The 24,802-nt window shown below is 35.5% G+C and overlaps 1 protein-coding gene across 1 annotated transcript; it reads left to right on the top strand.

Annotated features, from left to right (window-relative positions):
* Nucleotides 1–10,851: 10,851 nt before the first annotated feature.
* Nucleotides 10,852–24,393, top strand: LOC149802167 (uncharacterized). The gene is made up of 9 exons (XM_089956580.1): nt 10,852–11,394; nt 12,880–13,097; nt 14,069–14,273; nt 16,112–16,246; nt 17,778–17,948; nt 18,215–18,346; nt 19,637–19,684; nt 22,644–22,803; nt 24,083–24,393. Exons 1-9 carry the CDS (start codon nt 11,133–11,135, stop codon nt 24,198–24,200), a joined length of 1,449 nt encoding a protein of 482 aa, XP_089812706.1. The 5' UTR covers nt 10,852–11,132; the 3' UTR covers nt 24,201–24,393.
* Nucleotides 24,394–24,802: the final 409 nt, after the last annotated feature.

Raw genomic sequence — 24,802 nt, 5'->3', positions numbered from 1 at the left:
CGGTATTAAAATCCCATAGAACGTGTACACCTAAACGTTACGAAATCCCAGGTACTCATAGGGTACCTACTGCAAGTTCGGTTTTAGTTTTTGTCTCACACCAGTCATCCCCGTATTCTCTTCATTATGCATGAGAGAGAGACAGACAGACAGAGACAAAGAGATAGAGAGAGAGATCAAAAGTTAAACACAGAGTCTTTCGATGAAATTGTGTCCCATGTTTAATTCATTTAGAATACATGAATTCTTCATATCTTTATCGTCACTTTATTACATTGCTAATGATTAATTTGTGGAACTTAATCACAAATGTAGAGAATATAGAAGTGATGGCCTACTGTTGAAATAAAACCAAATGTTGAAACCAATTTACATATGCGTATTACTATGTCATGGGTGAACCACAGAAAGTATTAGTATTTCACCTTGCTTTATACCAACACTTTAACAGCCATGTTATTATATATATGTATATATATATATATATATATATATATATATATATATATATATATATATATATATATATATATATATATATATATATATATATAGTCTAATAGTGGCATATATAGCTAAATAATACTTAGATAATTATTCAGATTTTCGTACAAGAGTATGACACCTTTACATATGTGAAAAACGATAATAGGAACTGGCTAATACTGTATATGTTGAATCTGCTACCAATATTGCAATATAGAAGTGTAGGCTCATTTTAATTTCACTGGGGGAAAAAAATGGATGAAGAAAAAATTCAACGTCGGTAATTGTACCAAGGCAAGGAAATCCTTGTCAATCGGTTACCCAGCGACTGGGATTTCCTGTCTCTGTGCAAACCCCATCACATATAAACAAAGGTAATGATGAAAATATTTTTTTCTTGGTTTATCTGAACGATAAAAAAAATGATCCGATGGCAAAGCTTACTCTAATCATTGTCAACACCAAGCAACTGCTGTTTTAAACACTTGAAGGTTATTAGTATCAGCATAAAATATTTTACTTTAATATAGCTGACATGAAAAAGAGAAGTTAGTAGCAATAAGCACAGTCTGATTAAAATCAGATATCCGCTGTTATTCATGAAGATCTTACAGCAACCACTTAGGGGTCATGTTCTGGTAACCTATGCTATAACCATAATTGCTGATTTATCAACCAGTCAAATAAAGTCTTATATCTTCACGTTTGGAGACTAAGCATTGTGGATGAAGAACATGAATGTGCACATTTGATTTAAATTACTTTCATATTTTTGAATGCTGCATTTCCATTGGCTAATTCAGAGGTCACAGGAACATGACTCTTACGCGGTCGTCGTCAGATCTTCACAGCGGAGATCGATTTTAATCAGCTTACAATAAGTAGGTCGTTGTTTCCAAAATGCCGAAGATTGGATAGTATAGTTGGATGGCAACATATATGCGGTTGTGGGGGTTTAATGTTACATTCCTATCAGACCCCATAATCCAGTTTAAAATGGTACTGTATGGGGTCTAATGGGATTTAAAGTTACACCACAAGTTTAACATACCTAGGTTTTATGGCGATTAACGGGAGTTTAGCAACACACCTTTAATCCATATGTTTCACATAGTAGGTATCTATGGCCACAAAAGGGAATTTGAAAGTATGCCTTTAGTTCATGGGCTTAACATTATCAACCTGTATGGCAATAAGGGCAAATTAACATCACGTCAGTTGGGCCTCTATGGGAATTCTAACATTACACCGTTAGTTCATAGGTTTAGCACTTTGAGCCTGTATGGTGACAAATGAAAACGTCATGTTACCTTTAAACATTAACTTGCTCATGTCGCTATAAATGCTTTTTGTTGGGCCTGTATGGTGCCAGGGTAAAACGATATGTTATAAACTTCCATACTTTTTCTAGCATTCAATCCCTTCTCATGCTCCATATAAAACAAAGATTAATTGATATTTATTTATTTCGTCTTCTTGACTATGGCATCTGATTGAACCATCATTGATAATATCATTGAAGGTATGGCAAAAGTTTTACTCATGTTTAATTTCGTCATTTATATTTCTCAAAAAGCGTGCAAACATTTTCTGCGCTTATGATATAGATGCAGTTCAGCTAATAAATTTAAATTTGTGACAAAAATAAATCCGTAAAGTTTTAGGGTTACGCGAAGGCCAGTTAAACTATTTACTTGAACGATAATTGAATTATGTATTCATCCTTAAATAGCTTATTCTTAATACTTTTTTGTAATTTACTTTCACTCCCAAAATGTATCCGATCTCAACAGATAGATTTACTACTATATTAAAACTTTATGAAATAGTATATATATGCTATTTCAAAGTACTGAGTCTGGTTAACCCTGATGAAGCTGTTCAATTTACGGGAGTTTTGTGAGGAAGGAGCAAAGTACTTGCAATGAGAAATCCAGTTTAGCTCAAGTTCTCTGGCTGTGGATTTTCAATCACAGCCAGAGTACTTAGTGAGTAAACTGTCGTTGTTTTATCAAAATGCAGCGAGTTTTATGAGGAAGCTGTCCAATTTATGGGAGTTTTGTGAGGAAGCTGTCCAATTTACGGGAGTTTTATGAGGAAGCTGTCAAATTTATGGGAGTTTTATGAGGAAGCTGTCTATTTACGAGAGTTTTATGAGGACGCTGTCCAATTTACGGGAGTATGGTGAGGAAGCTGTCCAATTTACGGGAACTATGTGAAGAAGCTGTCCAATTTACTGGAGTTTTTTGAGGAGGCTGACAAATTTATGGGAGTTTTATGAGGAAGCTGTCCAATTTACGAGAGTTTGGTGAGGAAGCTGTCCAATTTACGGGAGTTTTGTGAGGAAGCTGTCCAATTTACGGGAGTTTTGTGAGGAAGCTGTTCAATTTACGGGAGTTTTGTGAGGAAGCTGTCCAATTTATGGGAGTTTTCTGAGGAAGTTATCCAGTTTACGGAATGATTGCTTAGCTGTAGAGCTGTTTTGTGACGGGGAGTCGTACAACTGTGAAGTTTTGTGTAACCTGTATGCTGCTGTCAATGGTGACATGTTGGCTGAGAGGAGGGTATTGGTTTACTTGCAGTGAGGGACCAAAACTTCGCAACCGTAGCTAAGTAACTATATTCACAGCTTACTTATATGGTAAACCTGTGCCCACATTCAATGAACTATTTACAACATCGGCTACATAAACATGACGAATGAAACGCATGGAACGCTGGTCACCAGATGCCGACAATGGTTGTAACCCTTTCTGCCTGACTCTTGGTGGAAAATGGGCGGATGTAGCTCTTGTACAGATCAAAATATATATCATCAAAATAAATAAATAATGAAAATCAGAATTCATTTAACGACTTATATTGCAGGGAGAAATAAAATCATCGATAAAAATATCGAAAATGGACAGCAAGAGAGAGAGAGAGAGAGAGAGATTGGCCCTTGATACAATGTATCAGTCAGGATCTCTGTCACGTAAGCAATGTCATTTTTCCCACACTGAATAGCATTGTTTTTTATCCTATACTAGGAATGGAACGAAACACAAGCGACTCAAAAATTATATAACAATTTTCTTAGCAGTATCCAAAAATCGATGGACCACAATACCCAGATAATCACGACAATAACCTTAGACGGCAGTTATCTTGCTCACCATTTCATAGTATACTATTCAAGTTACATTGATCTATTGTGTCATCTACCTAATATCAATATTTCGTTGTGTTTCTTTGGCTACAAGCAATTCCATTCTTTTAAGCAAATCTGCTGAATGGGAATGACCTCGTGTACGCGCTCGTTTCCACAGCAGTAAAGTATAGTACGTTACTGTCCAGTGTTCAGATTTAATTCTTGAAATAAATAACATGTAAAATACTCAATACAACGTTGATTAATAGTCCTTTGTTTCGATTGTTTTATTCTGTGCCTATTACTTCGAGGTCATTATTTGTACTTACTTAAGTATCATATATGTTTGCATTCTGATCGTATGCCACTGAAGTTCAATCGACAACATAAAACCAACCTGACCTTTACCCATGTTCTGAAGAAAATAATTTGTACCAGGAACCATTCTATAATACACAGCTTGAGCATTATTGCATTAAAAAAGACGGATACAACAGCGCAGTTGAGGAAATTTGGGGCAAGATAAAGAAACGCGAGAGTTGTGTATATGAAAGAGTCATCGAAGGCTTTCCAAAATCAGTATCAATGATTAGAGATGGAGAATCGTTCTCTCCTAATGTTCAAAAACATCCTAAAGCAGTCAAATATTTGTAAATATAACTTGTCTGGGATTCATGACAATCACCGGGGAAAATGTTTTGTGTCCTGTTTGCAGTAGCTTTACTGGACAAATCCGTCAAATCCGTTTGGGATTATGGATATTATGCCAATATTCACTAAATTGTGCAGTCTATATATTTTAAAACTCACGTTAAACGCATTTATAAAATAATTTTTCACGTCGTGCCAAAGATTTTTTCAAAGCTCACAAGTAATGTCATCATGGCCTAGCCTTCTTTTTGTTTTGCATATTTTTTAACGTTATAGTGCATTCTTCAAGTTATAAGATACCTAGTCACGATACTTTATCATCGTCAGTGAGTTTATTTTCTTAGCGTCATAAAAAGAAATGTTTGGTTGGATAGACTGGTCTACTGCGGTATAAAGATTCGGAGCGTCATAAGAAGAAATGTTTAGTTGGATAGACTGGTCTAGTGCGGTATGGTGGCGCTATACAGTTTCGCATTTTGCATAAGGGTTAGGATTTTAAAGAAAAAGAATTTCCCCGGCTTTCCTCACTGGTTATACTGGCTATTTAAAAATGACCTTGTATATCTTAGGTATAATGCAAAGAAGCTTTAATTCCCTTTATTTTGGTGTATGATTGATGGGTGTACTATGGGTTATAGAGTATACAGCTTGGCCTTACTTCAAATGTGCATCTTTCAAAAAAGTGCTAGCTCTACTTGGTCATTTTCATTTCCTAAACTTCAGAGGTAAATTGTATAAAAAAGAGCCGATAACTTTTTTTTACATTTTATATATTTGGTAATTCATTCATTGCACTTTCAGAAGCTGGTATTGTCTAGTCTGGCAAAATTCATTTTCTCTATTTTAATAGCTGCTATATATAGTGTACTTTAGACTAATTCAGACTGATTTTTTAACACAAGGGAGCAGTCATTTCAGTTAGCAGTGTGCTTAAATCATGTAAAACTTCCAAAAGTACAATATCCAAAAGAAATATCATCCACATTACATTAATGTAGCATAGAGGTATGCAAACATTCTCTCCACGGTGCATGTTTTAAATGCGAACTACTTCACCTTACATATGTCACTCTCTCAAAAGTACATATTATCTGGTGAGCGCCACCTATATAGTTTCGTAGCGTCATTAGAAGAAATGTTTGGTTGGATCGACTGGTCTACTGGTATATAGTTTCGTAGCGTCATAAGAAGAAATGTTTGGTTGGATAGACTGGTCTACTGCGGTATACAGTTTCGTAGCGTCATAAGAAGAAATGTTTGGTTGGATAGACTGGTCTACTGCGGTATATAATAATAATAATAATAATAATGAGGACTTTGTATAGTGCCTAATCTTTAGAAGATCTAAGCGCTTTGCATCATTAGACAACATCTATAAGATAAAAAAATATAATAATATTATTGCAAAAACAAACACCATGAAATTAGAAAAACATTAAAAAATAAAAAAACATGCTGAGAATATTTCAGGTAGGAAACGTTAGGCCTTTAAGTTTGTTCTTGCAGTCGAAATAAGTGAGTTTTGAGAGCCCTCTTGAATGTGATCACTGTGTCTTTGTGTCTAAGTTCAGTGGGCAATTCATTCCACGTTGCTGGGCCTTGGTTTGCAAAAGAACGCTGTCCATATGACTTTGTTTTCATACTTGGAATAATGAGTATACGATTGTCAGAAGAGGAGCGTAAGTATCCTGCTGGTGTGTAGACATGGGTGAGATCGGTTAAGTATGTTGGACTAGAGTCCGACAGTGAAACAGAGAACAGAGAACAAATTTTGTGTTTGATTCTAGATAGAATGGATAACCAGTGTAGGGTACAGAGAAGCGGGGAGGTGTGCTCTGATCATGGTACTCTAAGTATGATCTGAGCAGCTGTGTTTTGAACTTTTTGAAGTTTCTAGAGTAGATATTGAGATGAACCAGACAGAATTCAGTTACAATAGTCCAGTCTTGAAAGTACTAATGAACACACAAGTGTTTTAGTGGCATCAACTGAAAGATATTTGCGAATTGACATGATGCGTCTCAGCTCAAGATATGCAGCCTTGCATATGTTCATGACATGTTGGTGCAATGTGAGAGTACTGTCCAAAGTAACACCTAGGTTTCGTACTGATTGTGTGAATTTAATGTTGGTGTTGCTGATATTTATTGTTTGAGGTAAAGGGTGTGAATGAGAAAGTCTTCGTGTTGTGATCAGAATGGCCTCAGTTTTATCATCATTCATCTGCAGCTTGTTACATGTCATCCATGATTTCACATCAGAGATGCACCTCTCTACACCTTGGATGGTAGCATCAACTTCAGTTGGGTGGCTAGATTTGTATATTTGGGTGTCATCAACGTACAATTGGTGAGACACTGGATGATCATCTATGACACTTGAGAGCGGCTGAGTGTACATAATGAAGAGAACAGGTCCAAGAACAGACCCCTGTGGAACACCACAACATAGATCAACTGGGCTGGAGTGTATTCCATTTTCAGATACAATTTGTGTCCTGTTGACCAAGTAGGACTTGAACCACAGTAAGGCTGTATCATGAATGCCAAATAGATGCTGAAGACGGTGAAGTAATATATCATGGTCTATTATTTCAAATGCTGCAGACAAATCAAGGAGGGTGAGGACTGTAATCTTTCCGCTATCCAAAGCAGAGAGAATGTCATTAACTACTTTTAGAAGAGAAGTTTCAGTACTATGTAGATTGTACATTGCTAAAAGGACTGTTGAATTTAGATGAGATACAAGCTGGGATAGAACAACTTTTCTAAGATTTTTTTATATGAATGGGAGATTAGAAACTGGGCGGTAGTTCTTTAAATCGTTATGGTCTAGTGGTGGTTTCTTCAGCAGAGGCTTTACAATGGCAGTTTTGAAAAATGATGGGAATTCCCCGGATGAGAGAGAGGTATTAATAACATTAGTTAGTGAAGGCAATACTGGATCTAAGCACTCAAGCAGCAGAGATGTTGGAATTGAATCAAGTTCACATGACTTTTTTGCACTCTTCATCACGATTGTACGTACAAAATCCATAGAGACAGGTTCAAATGCTGCTAATGGTTGCCGCTCAAATTCTGTATCCCAACTGTATGGTGACGACGAGTCAATTGAAATTGTGGTGTCAAGCTTATCTCTAATGGTTTGTACTTTGTCACGGAAGAAATTTGCAAACATATCCGGAAGGACGACTGGAGAAAGATAGTTGGAAGTGGTGTTGATTTGTTCCTTGACATTAGCTTGTTAGTAATCTCGAAGAGCTCTTTGCAGCTGAAACTTTCCATGATCTTAGTAGTGTAGTGGGCTGATCTCGCTGCATGGACTATATTTGTGACATTCATCTTAGCGACTTTATAGATCTGCTTATGAATAGTGAGTCTGGTGGAAAGCCAGAGCCTCTCAGCTTTACGGCAGTCTCTTTTAGTTTATATAGTTTCGTAGCGTCATAAGAAAGACATGTTTGGGTGGATAGACATGTCTACTGCGGTATATAGTTTCATAGCATTATAAGAAGAAATGTTTAGTTGGATGGACTGGTCTACTGCGGTATATAGTTTCGTATCGTCATAAGAAGAAACATTTGGTTTGATAGACTGGTCTACTGCCGTATTTAGTTTCGTAGCGTTGGATAGACTGGTCTACTGGTATATAGTTTCGTAGCGTCATAAGAAGAAATGTTTTGTTGGATAGACTGGTCTACTGGTATATAGTTTCGTAGCGTCATAAGAAGAAATGTTTGGTTGGATAGACTGGTCTACTACGGTATATAGTTTCGTAATGTAATAAGGTGGCGCTCTACAATTTCGTATTTTGCATAGGGGTAGAATTGTATTGTCTAGTCTGGTAAAATTCATTTTTTTTCCTATTTTATTAGCTGCTATGGATAGTGTACTTTAGACTAATTCAGGCTGATTTGTTAGCACAAGGGAGCAGTCATTTTAGTTAGCAATGTGTTTAGATCATATACAATTTCCAAAAGTACAATATCCAAAGAAATGTCACACACATTACACTAAAGTAGCATAGAGGTATGCCAATATTCTCTCCGCCGTGCATGTTTTAATTGCAAACAACTTCACCTTACATACGTTACTCTCTCAAAAGTACATATTAACTGGTGAGCGCCCCCAAGAGGAAACGTTTGGTTGGATAGACTGGTCTACTGTGGTAAATAGTTTCGCAGAACACTTTTACCTTTTTCAAAATTGTGTTTTCGTCATATATTTCCGTTCCTTCAGGTTACTGTTTTCTTATAACTTTACTTTCAAAACTCCGATTTAGACATTATTTAGTCAGCACCTTTATTTAGAACATTTTATTAGTAATTTTTCAAAATTTGCAACATATTATTTTTTTTTCTTCTTTTCTTTCCTTTTTATTTATTTATTTTTCGACACGTTTTATTGAGGCATAGAAATTTTCTAACTCATTCAAACACGATTCTCAAAACGTTGCCATGCATATTCAGTTCCGACATACATAAATTAAGAAAAACCAGCTTCCTAACAGTTTGGTACGCAAAGTTCAAACTTCCATTAAAACCTCTGTGTTAACTAAATGCGTATTGTTTCCATAGATCCTACTGTAGTATTGACATCAGATGAATAAGACGTGGCAAACCCGTAGCAATAGCTGCCTTTGTTAATTAAGACAAGTAGCAATAGCTGCCTTTGTTAATTAAGACAAGTAGCAATAGCTGCCTTTGTTAATTAAGACAAGTAGCAATAGCTGCCTTTGTTAATTAAGACAAGTAGCCTCCAGAGAGTGTTGCCTACAAAATACGCTGAGTACTACAATACTTGGTATAATGGACCCTTGCAAAGCAACTGATTTAAACAGGATTGATTAGTAATGTGATCGTTCAGGCCATTTTATTATAATATGGCAAATTAAACGCAAACACACGTTATACTCGTACGTATTGCAGAATAATATAGATCCATTTTGCTATGTTTACTCGTGTTTATATCAGGATTGACTAAGGCAGTGCTGTCCAACCTTTTTGACACCATGGACCACTGAAAAATGTATTTATTGAAGCCGAGGGCGGCAGTAGAAATCTGAAAAGCAACGACTATATAGTTCTGCCGGGCCATTTAAAATCATCCCAAGGGCCGCGGGTTGGACAGCACTGGACTAATGTGTTTCTTCAATTATGTTTTTTTATATGATACATTCCACAAAAGTACACATAAGATAGTGTTTCAGACAGAGAACCCTTTTGATATGTTTATGTGCGTTTAAACTCCAAAAAGTAAACATAATAATTAAATGGTAATAACAACGCATGAGCACATACGAGATAATTAAGTGCCCAGGAATAAGGTGTGTTGCCAAGAAACACCAGAGTAGAACACCCGAGCTTATCTGTATACGTTTCGAACCAACTGAGAGTCCGGTAATAAGTTATCCTGTAGAAAGACATGTTAATCTTGAATATTGTTAAAGAAGGACCTAATGAAATGGAGGATCATTTATTTAGCTCAGGGAAAGAGAGGACCCAATGAAATGGGGGATCATTTAGTTATATCAGAAAAAGAGGGGACCTAATGAAATGGAGGATCATTTAATTAAATCAGGGAGTGAGAGGACCGAATGAAATGGAGGATCATTTGGTTCAACCAGGGAAAGAGAGGATCTAATGAAATGGATTATAACTAGTTAAATGGTGGAAAGAGAGGACCTGGTGAAATGGAGGATCATTTAGTGAAATTTGGGAAAGAAAGAGCCTCATGAAATGGAGGAGCATACAGTTAAATGAGGAAAAGAGACGACCGAATTAAAGTTATGGCCATTTAGTTAAACAAACGAAAGACAGAACCTAGTGAAATGGAGGATCATTTAGTTAAATCAGAGAAAGAGAGGACCCATAATTCGTAACAATAGAAAACTTAAGGAAAGTCTACCACTTTACGTTTCTGTGTAAACGATCATCTAAGTCCTGAAATATAACAGGAATAAAACAGCAACACACACACACGCACGCACACACACACACACACACACACACACACACACACACACACACACACACAGAGTGGGTCTTGCATATTAAGAATCCAAAATATCGAAAACCTCGTGCAATAGAGTATTGCACACAAAGGTAGACATCACCTGGAGCTGAAATTTAGGACACTGTGTACTTGTCTGTGTCAGAGATTTCGCGCCTGTTGGATTATCAAGGTGTTGATTTACAAATTCATTAATAAACACTTGATAATAGTTTATTGTACGCTTTGATGAAATCGCTATCACTGGATATAAATTTTATTGACCATTAGAAAGTCGTATGGATTAAGTCTGCGCCAAGTCCGAAATTTATCATGAAAATCCAAGACAAGGTGGATCGTCTAGGTGCAAACGTATCAAGTCGTTCTTTGAAGTTCCAGGTACAGAGAAATAAAGCAAAATCTTAATTACCAGAAAGGTAATAATGTCACTCCGAACTGTTAGTGCAATGACATAAATCAAGACCAATAAATCTAGCATTAAAGAGTAAAGTACTCAAAAGATTTCAGACAAAATAGTTTTTATATGCAAAAACGCAGACAAAATTAAAGAACTACTTGTCTGTGCCTAAAAGGGGTACTGTTAATTTAATACAGATTTTGGTTTTAACATGACTGCATCCACGCAGTTTAAAGAATAGAAGATTGGACTTGCTTCAACCGAGTAGACGAGTTGCCCTTTATTTTCAAGCTAAAAGATATATAATGATTATTTGATTTGGGGGACAGCATAACTCCGATATTTGTTCAAAGAGTTCCTGAGATCGCTACGTTTCTTCGGTTGCATAACAAGTGGAATTAGATTTTTTAACAGTACGAGACTTGGGAAAGACACAATACCGCAAATAAATTTGAAAATGACCTCCCTTGCTCTGGCCATCCTATTCGGTGTTTTGGTCCTTTCTCGAGCTGATGATTGTTCCCTGGGGATCACCAGATGTTTGTGGGAGGCTTGGAATCCCTGGGGTAGTTGCAGTGTGTCATGTGGGGTGGGGATAACATCACGTAGCCGTGGACTATGCTGCAAAGAAGGGCAGGAGTTTAACGCATGCATAAAAGAATGTGGGATTACTAATGAAGCATTTGAACAGAAGGCGTGCAATGAGTCATGTGAAGGAGGTAAGTTTGATAATGATAATGACGCAAACGATGACGACAATGGTGTTAGCGACAACAAGTACGATGTTGATTACGGAATTGAAGTTGGTAGTGATAACGATGGCAATGGTTTTGTTGGTATTAGTAAAGATGGTGATCCAGTGTTTAAATTATTATTATTATTATTATTATTATTATTATTATTATTATTATTATTATTATTATTGTCGTCGTCGTCATCATCATCATCGTCGTCGTCGTCGTGTTGGTGACTGTGAGACGGTAGAAAAACTGGCTTATATTATTACATTGTAACTATTATTATTCCTATTATAACCTAATATTTACTAGTTTTCTCGAATTCAATTGTTTGTCTAATTTAATTGGCTTCCTTCGAAGCGAAAGAACGCTCTAGAATGTATGAACTTGAAATAATCATCTGTCCATCACGTTCAATATCGGGATATTGAAATTCAGTCATTGCTTCTACACCCTAACTCTTAGAAAGAATATTATTCAAATGTATGTCTCACACGGCATCATTCTTTATTTATCCTTAAATAAGATATTTTGCCTTAGGTTTCTTTGACAATACGTTTTATGTTATATTTGTACGTTTGTTTTGGGTGTTTGTTTTTTCTTCTTTGTATTTTCTTTTTGTTGCTTGCTTGTTCTATTTTTTAAATCTTGTATGTAATGGATTTGTCGTTAATATGACGAATAAACGATTATTCTCTATACATTTTCAAAGCTGAGATATATAATGGATGGACAGAGTACAATATGGGTTATAAATAAGCAAAATTTATAAAGGTTGTTACCCGACTTACACATTAGACATTGATTTTTTTTTATTTAACATATGTCACAAATATTTCTTAACTAGGCACTTGAACAGAGAATTCTAACATAGTTCGGTGGAAGCGAAAATGTTAATATTTAAAATCTAGGTGTATGGACAGAGAATGTTTAGTATTATCGAAATAAGGATAATATTGCAGATCACCCACAGCACTCCTTCCGTCTGTCTCCTCCCTGTTTACAAAGCACACACACGCACACACGCGAACATACACATTGGTATATGCAGATGTAATGCGCATATAAACTATACAGCAGAGATAAAAATGCGTATTTTATGAATAAAAAACGAAGAATGGAGCAGCATGAATGTTCAGTGTTAGGTTAAATGCATAAACAACTACACTGATATAGAGTTTCAAAATATTTTCTTACAAAACAAATAAGCAATTTGATTTAATCTTTATATTTCAAAGAACCGTTTAACCAAACCTATCTTGAAAGTGCAACCGTAAATTAAGATTTAAGTTCATAAATAGGTTTTATAAAGCAACTATTTATATTCATTCTTTATAACAGAAAGCTTTACTTTCATCAATGAAGATCATTGAAGGTTAGAATGGCTTTGTATTTGTCTCATAATCAAGTAGTTAGTTGATCAAATTCACATCAATTAAATCAGATTTATACTTTAAATCATTTCAGATTGCTTCAGAGGTGTGGGGGATATAATTTTCCTTCTTGACTCATCTGGGAGTATCAGTCCGACACAATTTGAAAAGATAAAGTCATTTGTGAAGACAGTTATCAACTCCCTGGATATCTTCCCGAATCATACTCGTGTCGCCGTGGCCACCTTCAGCCAAACTACTAATTTTGAATTTCAATTTGGTCAACATAACACTGCGGCTGATTTATTTAAGGTAATGCGCGTGTTGTTTGAAAATAAGGCATGAATTCGAAAAAGGAAGACAAGAAAGGATCAAGAAAAGAGCATGTCGAGTCTAACGGCCACAGTGTAGGGTAGTATGAGTTGGTTTGTCAACATGCATAAATCATTACCTTTTGAGATCCTCTGTACATGTATATGCAATTGCGGCCACTGTAGTATAATCAGATGTGTTTTCAGATCATTAGCGGAATGGCCCGAGCGTATTCCGATTGGCTGGGTGGGGTATGTATATGATTCTGATAAACCAAATAAATCGGACAAACAAGAGTCTACTGTAATTTCGATATACCTGCAGTTGCGAAAATTAAATTTAGTAAGCAATTTTAGTTCGCCTTGCTGTCCAGACCGATATGATAGAATCAATAGTTTTCTAGGAAACATGCTCTGACATAGAGAGTTAAAGATTTTCGTTGGGTTGATGTATGCACACATTATTGAAACATCTGGTCTTTAAATCCTCAGAGTCAAAGATGACAAGAACAACACATGGTTCTTATATTTCTACGTTGTTTTGCATAAAAGGGGACAGACCAAAGCAACTGGACATTAGATCATTCAGTGAACAAACAAACAAAAAAACAAACAATCCGAATACCAATTAGATCATCCTTAGCCATAATTAAAATATATCAAAAGTGGCTTGTTAACAATATTGTCCATAGACTATCGGGTACAAGTCGCAGACTGGTATCTCTGTTTCAAAGGTAAGGTTACAGTGATTTATTTCATACATATTTCATTGTTAATTTAAGGTTATAATGTTTTATTTCATACATATTTTCATTGTTCATTGTATGTTCTTGGCGTTCAATACTTAAACATTTCATATTGTTTACTTTCCCCTCTTTATGTTCTCTATATTAAGTCTATAAAGGATTTCAGTATTCTCTGTTTTTGTATTTCCATATTTTGTTTCTGAGATAATCTTCCAATTTGTTCCAGGCCATCGACTCTATCTCTCGTTCTGGTGAGGGAACTATGTTATCCGCAGCATTGGAGACTATATTTAGCCAGGGCTTCCAGGGTGCGAGGGAAGGAGTACCAAAGATTATTATTCTCATAACTGATGGTCGCTCAAAATACCCCGCCTTGGATAGATTAATCGCCCGTAGGGCAAGAAATGATGGGTTCCTCATATATACTGTTGGTAAGGACAAAATGTAACTTATAACAACTTTTGATGTTCATATCTTTTGAAAGATAATTGCTGTACAAAAAAAAAAAGAAAAAACATTTTTATAGGACCAGTATTCTACTGATTTGGTAGTTTCTAGGCTTTGGACACTCGTTCTTTGCCCTGGATGATATTAAATTGCATACAGCAAGCAACTTTCAATGAAGATAATAAATAATAATAATAATAATAATAATAATAATAATAATAATAACATAGACTTAGTTCAGCTATTTATTAATTTAAATAACTTATAAAAAAAACTTATAAGACAACAATATTACAAAACAAGAACAATGAAACTACAAAACAAAACATGTTAGATTTGCTTGGATGTAGTATATTAGTTGGGTTCTCTTAATTATTCGGAGGTTTCTCGTCATAGAAAACAGGGAAGGAGGGTTAGGAGTTTTGATGTGTATACGTTTCTAGAGCAGTCAAAGTGAAAGTTTAAATCTCTAAGAATAATCAGGTTGCCACCTAGCGAAATTTCATGCCCCAGGAGTTTATGAAACTGCTCTAGAAAGAGAGATTCAGGCAGATTAGTTTTTTCGACTAGGACGAGGGATGTAGTCGCTGAAAAAATGGATTAACTTTGTTCGATTGTGAGCGAGGATTGGACCAGTTCGAACGATACGTGTTCTCGAAATGGAAGCTGTAGTGTACTTCTTTGCGATGCCAGCGATTCTGCCTCCATGGGTGCGGCATGAGAGCAGCTTGACGGTTTGTGTGGGAGTTGGTATTTGGATGTTGAACGTATCTTTAACAATTTTTAAGCCATTTCGCTACGATATCTGTAGTGTGGCAGTTTATAGTGATGCCTAGCACAAAGGTCATCATACCGCAGACATGTAGTATGATGTCATACCCAGTCACATTATCCTGACACCAGGCCGACCAGTCCTAACACTAACCTCTTAATGCTGAGCGCCAAGCGAGGCAGCTGTTAGTACCATTTGTATAAGTATTTGATATGACTCGGCCTGGGTTCGAACCCGCGACCTCCCACATCTGAGGCAACCGCTCTAACCGCTGTCGAACAACTTAATGGAGTAACCAGGGGGTGTTAGATCCATGTACTTTGCCTCATTGTCAGATTATTTTTAGCCATGTTTCTGTTAGGAAAAATACGACAATATCCAGACCGTTAAGCTTTAAGGGTCGCCTTACGAGTAGAACTTGATGGTGATGACTTTTTCAGCTATGAAATATTACGCTCACCAAATTGTAACATACCGGCAGTGAGATCGTCATATGAGTTATTTTGGTTTGTACGGATTTAAGCATTTCTAATTAACAAAAGATAACATTGACAAACGCTGTGATTGAATATTAATTCTGATAATCAATGACATTGATCATTAAACGTTAATGTGTTAGTTTGTAAACAGCAAGTGCTGATTCAGTTACATTATAATTTTTCGGGGGTGAGGGTGGGGGAGGGAGTGCGTAAAGAATATAGGATTTGAACCCAGGTGTGGGGCTACTAAGCCACCGGAAGTGTTTGCATTTGAAACTTTTCAGGAAAACTTTCAACCGTCTAACTGTAAAGAAATCTTAGTCTATGAAACTCTATTAACCGTTATGTTTCTCGATCATTTGTGGAGTGGGTGCGTGGAAACGGGTCCGATCCCACCCTGGCAAATGCGCCGACGACCCAACGGTGAGGTGAAGGAATATTAACGTCGACATCACTGTGGCACAATTTTATTTTACCATTATGCTATCAATGCCCATCAAGAAATGAAGACTTTATCATTGAGGTTTAAAGCTCGTTTTATTTTACTTATATATCCTTTGTGGAATTATAGGGGTCGGAAACCAAACTGATGACAACGAACTGTGGCACATAGCAAGCTCCCCAGAGGACCGCTTCTTTTTCCATATCGATGATCCGAATTATTTGAAGAACATCAAGGAATCTCTGGACAAAACGCCTTGCAAAGGTATTTTATTCTAAAAATGTAAATGTTCAGAGTTTGAAAGTATTCATCATAGTATTGTCAAATACATCGCAGATTAGTAATATTAAACATACATTATCATCCATTTAATGGTAGCAGCTTTAATGCCGACTGCAGTAACAACAACAGCATCCTCTTATACTAACTTTTTACAATTATCAGTTTTCCTGAAATTATACCTTCAAACTCTTCTTTGTAGAAAGAACACCACCAACACCACTACCACGGCCGCCACCATCACCACTACAACCAACAACAACAATAACGAAAACAACAACAAAAACAATAATTATAATAATAATAATAATAATAATAATAATGACAACAAATATAACTATATCTAAACATCTGAAGCGAACAATAATAATAATAATGATAATAATGATAATAACCTTTGTAGTAATAATAGTGTGTGTGTGTGTGTGTGTGCGCGCGCGCGCACGCGCGCACAGCTAGCCCCTATTTTGAGGAGGAGGGCTGTTTTATTGATATTCCGGGAGCATCGCACATCTGCATATCTACATAACACGCGCAATTCTATCACAAACTTCTGAACACTGTTTTGTGGATATTCAACATTATACCCCTATTAAGACTATATGGCTAAAAATAAGTTATAGAAAGGAGTGACAAACAACAAGCTTGTTAAAATTCAACAAATAATTTATTTCCCCTGAATACAAAGTGAAATATGTAGAAGAACTTACGGTATTGCGAAATTAATCCCAAATATTCATAGAATTTTGAACGTAAGTCCGATTGATTAAAGTTCTAAACAAACATTTGCCGTATTCTAATACAATTCCAACCCTGGAAGTATTGATGTGGTCTATGTCGTAGTGATAGTATTTTGTTGAATCACAATGAATGATACAATCAAGGAATATATCCTTGTTTGAAATTTCTCTTTAAATCCAAGTCTCTAATTCTAATAATATTATTTTTAAGTTTTCTACATTTCCAGAGAAGAATAAATTGAATTAAATAATTTAAATAAATAAATTGCTGCCCAAATAAAACAATGGACACAATAATACAACTGATTCTACTCAAATCTTACAGCACGAATAAATAATTTTCCAGTAACAGGATTCTATACTCCTCTTTCTGACCTAGGTCGCAATTAGCATTTTCTAAAAACGAAACTATTACCTAATGGAAATTTTCTTTCGAGAAGGTTCCTAACATTTACAGTGTAAATCTGAGGTATAATTAAAAGGCCTGTTACTAAAATTATAATAAAGAGCATTGTAAATACAGTGTCCTTGACTCAGATTAAGTTAAATATGTTTACCTCTATTAATAATGAACCTAATAAAGAGAGATAATATTAACTATGTGTTAGTTGTTTACAAAATAAAAACAAATCAGTGGTTTTGGTCAGGTACTTGATTTTAGAAAAGCTCAGCTACAAAATACAACTTTATATAACCCACAGCACATCATGAAAACACAAATTTATATAACCCACAGCACATCATGAAAATATTATATATATATATATATATTTCAGAAACCATATCTAACAGCACACTCACCACAGACGTGACAACAGAAGGTCCACAGGAGAATGCAACGTGCGTGGACACCGCTCCAGACTGTGTCAAGTACGGGAAAGATGTGTGCACTGATTATTCCCCCTGGGCCCACGCACACTGCGAACTGTATTGCGGTTTCTGTCAAGGTGGGTCAACTTAATAATCCTTTTTTTTCTGATATGGTAATTTTAGAAGGACAGTTTAATGTTCGATTTAAAAATCACACTTTTTCGATCAATAATCACAGATAAGATCACCTAAAGAATATAATTATATACTATTTTGATTCCTATTCTCGCCTTCTTAGGTAATACATTACTGACGCGAGGTATGCAGTATCAAAGTGTCTGTAACTCATATGCCTTATACCTTTTACAAGTACGTGTTCAAAAGCATTGCTAGTCATTTTCAGGTAAACCAACGAAACCAGCTCTTTGCGTGGACAAGAACCACAACTGTGCATCGTACGGTAAAGATGTTTGTGTCAGCACATCGTACATTGGCTGGGTCCAGGAGAACTGTCAAAAATTCTGTGGAATATGTCGTAAGTTACAGCTGTCTTGTAGCTCAGTAAACTCAACGCTCTTTGTTTATTTATTTAGTTTTAAAATGGCATAAATCCGATGCAATAATCCTCCAGGAAGATAAATACTCAAAATTTAAAAAAAAAAAAACCAACGCGCTAATGTGCAGTTACAAGTACTGAAGAATAAATCGCTATTTCAATCAATCGGTCACAGGGAAGTACATAAAAACGAGTTGGGAATAGTTTAAGCGAAACGACAAAACCAACAAGAGATAATTAAAACATTCAAAGTTATCGGAATTCGATCTAAGTAATTAGTATGCTTTATTGTCCATTGCTACTGACCATAATATTGTTTTTTATCCTCCCTCTCTACTGGTCAGTTTCTAGGCCAGTTTTGCCTGCCATCATCGATACATTGTTGCATGCCAAGGTCCTCCATTCTCTGAAGACTTTAAAATAATTTAAAGAAATGCAATGCAAAAAGGCACGAAAATAGGCAATTGAGTACTTAATGAAGCACTATGAATTATTTATAAATCATGAGTGACCAAAATTATAAATAAATTACAATATCAATACAATATGAAGTATATGTATCTTGTAAAGAATTATTTACAGTCACTTAGTTTGAGTTTCTATCAACGGAGATAATGTTTCTTGTTGACTCATGAAATATCCATCAGACAGTTTTATTCGTATATAGTACTAAAATCGTTAATTTGCTATATTTTTCAACTTCTGAATATAAACCTACGCAACAAAAATGGTTAACAACAAACTCGCTTTGCATCTTAATACAATCATTTCTTGCATTATATTCTGTGTAAGTGTTCGAATCAATCGATAATGTATTATCCTTTATCTTAATGAAATACATGGTAGGTAGGCTATCCATGACTCGAGTTCAAATTGTTCTTAACTATCAATTAAAATACCAACTAGTCAGAGTATCATCATCTAGCTGATCACAGAAGTCACGTAAATCTATATAGGCATATAAAAGAGGAGTTTCCATGAAACGGTTTATGTCGTCCAATGTTAAGGGATAGTTCATAGAAATGTATAAGTTACGGTCATCACTTGTTCTCCCACGTAGGGCACGCAGTCCAGATCTTGCTTTCCTACCTCCATTCCGAAGTAATGTCGCATATTCCAATTTCTGATTGAGTCAGTATAAGCGAATTTCCACACATATATATTATGCACTCATATCGCATAATCCGAAAATCAAGCGATAATTGTTCTTTCAAGGAGTCCTGAAAGTGTGTGATAGAACTTAGCTTTTCCTTATCAATTTCATTTCAGACAGTGATGCCGAAACCACATTACCTTCCACGATAGCAACAACAACAGGTAAAAATCTCAAACAGAAACCCAAAGTAATCATGGTATCCAAGTGAACCCAAATGTTAACCTGTCATTCAAAACAACTCAAATGTAATCCTGGCATACAACTGAACTACAACATAATCATGTCATCCAAATGAAACCAATTTAGTCCTGTTATCTAACTGAACCCCAATGTAATCCTGTATTCATCCAACCGAACGCTAATGTGACCATGTCACCCAAATGAACTCCAATGCAATCTTGTCATCCAGCTGAATTCCAATGTAATCATGTCATCATCCAACTGAACTCCAATGTAATCCTGTCATTTTCCAACATAACTCCAATGTAAACTTGTCATCTTCCAACTGAATTCCAAAATAATTCTGTCATCATCCAACTGAAATCCAATGCAAAACTGTCATCCTCCAACAGAACTCCAATGTAATCCTGTCATCATCCAACTGAATTCCAATGTAATCCTTTCATCCAACTGAACTCCAGTGTAATACTGTCATCATCCAACTGACCTCCAATGTAATACTGTCATCATCCAACTGAACCATAATGTAATACTGTCATCATACACCTGAATTCCAATGTAATCCTGTCTTCATTCAACTGAACCCCAATGTAATACTGTCATAATCCAAATGAACCTCAATGTAATACTGTTATCATCCAACCGAACCCCAATGTAATACTGCTATCATCGAACTGAACCTCAATGTAACACTGCCATCACCCAACTGAACTCCAATGTATTCATGTCGTCATCAAACTGAATTCCATTGTAATACTCTCATCATCCAAATGAACTGCAATGTAATCCTGTCATCATCCAACTGAATTCTAATGTAATACTGTCATCACCCAAATGACTTCCAATGTAATCATGGCATCATCCAGCTGAACCTCATTGTAATACTGTCATCATCCAACTGAACCCCAATGTAATACTCTCATCATCCAACTGAATTCCAATGTCATCTTGTCACTCAGCTGAACTCCAATGTAATAGTGTTACCCAAATGACCTCCAATATAATCTTGTCGTCCAACTGAACTACAATGCAATCCTGCCACCCAACTGAATTCCAGTGTAATCCTGTCATCATCCAGCTGAATTGTAATGGAATCCTTTCACCCAACTGAACTCCAATGTAATCATGTCACCCAACTGAACTCCAACGTAATCCTGTCATCATCCAACTGAACTCCAATGTAGTCCTGTCATAATCCAACTGAACTCCAATGCAATCCTGTCATCATCCAACTGAATTACAATGTAATACTGTCATCATCTAACTGCACCCCAATGTAATCCTGTCATCATCCAACTGAATTCCAATGTAGTCCTGTCATAATCCAACTGAACTCCAATGCAATCCTGTCATCATCCAACTGAATTCCAGTGTAGTCCTGTCATCATCCAAGTGAACTCCAATGCAATCATGTCATGATCCAACTGAATTCCAATGTAGTCCTGTCATCATCCAACTGAACTCCAATGCAATCATGTCATCATCCAACTGAATTCCAATGTAGTCCTGTCATCATCCAACTGAACCCCAATGTAATCCTGTCATCATCCAACTGAATTCCAATGTAGTCCTGTCATAATCCACCTGAACTCCAATGCAATCCTATCATCATCCAACTGAATTCCAATGTAATCCTGTCATCATCCAACTGAACTCCAATGCAATCATGTCATCATCCAACTGAACCCCAATGTAATCCTGTCATCATCCAACTGAATTCCAATGTAGTCCTGTCATAATCCACCTGAACTCCAATGCAATCCTATCATCATCCAACTGAATTCCAATGTAATCCTGTCATCATCCAACTGAACTCCAATGCAATCATGTCATCATCCAACTGAACCCAAATGTAATACTGTCATCATCCAACTAAATTTCAATGTAATCCTGTCATAATCCAACAGAATTTTAACGAAAACCTTGCACCCAACTGAACTTCAATGTAATCATATCACCAGCTGAACTCCAACCTAATCCGGTCATCATCCAGCTGAATTACAATGTAGGCCTGTCATTATCCAAGTGAACTCCAATGTAATACTGTCATCATCCAAGTAAATTCCAATGTAATACTTTCACCCAACTGAACTCTAATGTAATCCTGTCACCCAAATGAACTCCAGTGTAATATTGTTATCGAAACTGAACTCCAGTTTAATCCTGTCATTATCCAGCTTATCTCCAATGTAGTCCTGTCATCCATTAAGTTCTGTTCACTTAGTATACCATACTTGGTATAAATCTTTCGTGTTGTCTTGATGCAAAGTTTGATATATAATTTAAACTCTATATTCATTCATAAACTCTATCTATCTATCTATCTATCTATCTATCTATCTATCTATCTATCTATCTATCTATCTATCGTGTTAAAGTCGCTACTTTATTCACAAGTATTATTAAAGACTACAGAAACAAGATTTGTTGTTCTTGTTTTTGTCGCTGTAATGCAGGCGGGTCTAGGAACACTATTGTTTAAAAAGACTCTGACCAGAACTTCACCTTTAGGTCAAGCTCTAAGCCCGATTCAATACCAGCCACCATGTGCCTAATGTTTCAAACGCTGGACCAAATGTTGCATTTTTATTTTCTTTGCATATGATGCACAAACTACGTGCATTTCATTCTTGTTATTTTTATTACATGTATGTTACTATTTATGTAATATTAATCAATTCGGGCAAAAGGTCAGGTGCTAAAATTACTGTACTCAAACTTTTAGTAATATGTTAAATAAATAGCAATCTTTCTGTATGTAGTCAAAACAAAATACATCGAACATATGCAGTTAATTTTGGGCATTGATCCATTGATTTTCTCTTTTCATGGGAATGGGGGATGTGGAAAAAATGAATGTGAAAGTTATGTTAGAAAACGCTATACAGGTACACACTGAAGCTGCTCTAATTTAAGACTTCATTTTCATTTCCATTTTAGCGACAAAGATCTGCGAAGATGTCAGAAGCGACTGCGATGGTTATAAGCACACCTGCCAGGACAAACAATACGAGGCATTTCTCAGGGCCAACTGCCCAGCAACATGCGGATTCTGTCAGTCTCACAAAATGATCAATGGAACCCTTCGCAACGGGGTTAAGTGAGTACATTTCAAACTTTCTTTCACTGAAAACGTTTTCCCCTGATAATTTCTAGTAAAGAATTTCACAAATAATACTTTCTCTCCTCTTTTCTTTCTTTTTCTTTCTTTCGTTCTTCTTACTATTTTTGTATTTTATACTTACTGTTACGTGTTTAGGCTCAAAACGTAACAAGGAAAGAGTGAAGACAACAAGGTTTGTCAAATTTAATAAATAATTTATTTCCCTAGAAAGAAAAGGTAAAAATAAGAAAAAGAACTTACGGTTCTACGAATCAAATCCAAAATTAATCCAGGAATAATCCAAGAATTAAAAAATAGAAGTCTTTGTAATAAAAGGTCCTAATGGAACCGAGTTCGAATCCAGATGAAATCCGAAATGGAATGTGATGACGTATGCTGTAGTCAGCGTCATACTGGTGTGTCAACAGTTCTTTGTTGAATCACAGAAAATAATATTCCAGTGTTTGAATTCTGTGTAAATTTCGAACACTGTCCTTGTCCAAGAATTAATTTAGAGCACTAGTATTTCCAGGGAAAACAAACTTAAAACCCAAATAAATTAAATAAAACAAAATAATAAGCCCAAAACTGGTCACAACATAAAACACTTTAACCTCTCAAGTGTTAAGGCACTAATGGCTATTCTTTCTCAAAACATCAATCTTAAATCTAGCTACAACGCACAATAGTTGCCCGGATGTGGGTCAATCCTCTGGAGGAACCTAACTGGTACATGTTATTTGTCACGTACTCCAAGTATGGCCTCGATGCCACTTTATGAATCTTACACTGAGAAAAATAAAAATAAAATTTAAAAAGCTGTTTGCTACAACTCTCCCTGGTTTCTGAATCAAGGCCAGGAACTAGGTCAGCATTAGATACAAGGTTTCTATTATTAGTTGTTTACTTCGAAAAATCAGTCAGAACTGAACTTTCTTCCAGTAAATAAAGTTACATTACAATAGCAAGTAATCGAATAAAAAAAAATAAAACTTACAAACAAACAATTAAATTAAATCAAATATACATAACAATATATATTACCACGTCAACTATTAATATCATAATACCCTTCTATTTCTCACTGACATCATCAACGTTGTTGTTTGCCTATTGTTATTGTTGCTCTTGATGTTTATGTTTAATATTGTTATTTTTATTATTATTATCATTATTATTATTATTATTAAAATTATTATTATTATTATTTATTATTATTATTATTATTATTATTATTATTATTATTATTATTGCTATTATTTTTATTATTGTTCAGCTGTCCTGAGTGGAAGATACCTGCTGAGTGCATCATAGATGACAGTGACCCCAATTGCTGTCCGTTTCCAGTCTGTCCTGAGTCCTACAAGTTCACGGCAGAAAAGGTGTTCCTGTAGCAACAACATTAAAACAAATATGGTTGAACTGGAATGATGATGAAACTATAAATATTTCGTTGTTTGAATTGCAACGTTAGGTGTTTAAATGCATAAATGATCATATTTTTCTTTAAATGAAAATAAATAAACAATCTTAAAGTGTCCATTTGAGTAGCGGTCTTTCTGAACAGGAATAAAGTTTGAAGAGATATATATTTTCCTTCTTTATTTACCCTTCCCTATTCCACCAGTTGTTTGGCTCAAACATTATTCTCCCATTCCTTCTTTATTTCGTCCAATCAATGTTCTCCTCTATTCGTCCATTATTTCTCCCAAACAATGTCCCCCTCCGATCTCTATCTTTATTTTGCCCTAAACAATGCTCTCTTCAAAATGTTTAGTAACATTCAACAAATAATTTCTTTCCTTAGAATATAAAGTGAAAATTTAAAATGAACTTTGAGTATTGTGAATTAAATTCCAAATAATCCTAAACGTCCCATCACAAGTACAAAATAATAAAGTGTTCCAAATGAATTTCATGTCTTGAACGTGCTGCTGTATCAATAATTTTGAATAAACTGATGTACCAAGAGTTTTAAATTCATAATTATATAATC

This window comes from Sinohyriopsis cumingii, chromosome 4 (assembly GCF_028554795.1).
Source record: "Sinohyriopsis cumingii isolate HCF-2022 chromosome 4, ASM2855479v2, whole genome shotgun sequence".
NCBI lineage: Eukaryota > Metazoa > Mollusca > Bivalvia > Unionida > Unionidae > Sinohyriopsis > Sinohyriopsis cumingii.
This window is presented reverse-complemented; position numbering and strand designations above follow the sequence as displayed.

What these genes read in the sequence shown, in the direction of transcription:
- LOC149802167 (XM_089956580.1), top strand. Translation starts at nt 11,133, where the DNA reads ATGACCTCCCTTGCTCTGGCCATCCTATTCGGTGTTTTGGTCCTTTCT. An exon ending in CTGCGGCTGATTTATTTAAG is followed by an intron (nt 13,098 to 14,068) that starts GTAATGCGCGTG and finishes AATTTGTTCCAG; the next exon opens with GCCATCGACTCTATCTCTCG. An exon ending in GTATTGCGGTTTCTGTCAAG is followed by an intron (nt 17,949 to 18,214) that starts GTGGGTCAACTT and finishes AGTCATTTTCAG; the next exon opens with GTAAACCAACGAAACCAGCT.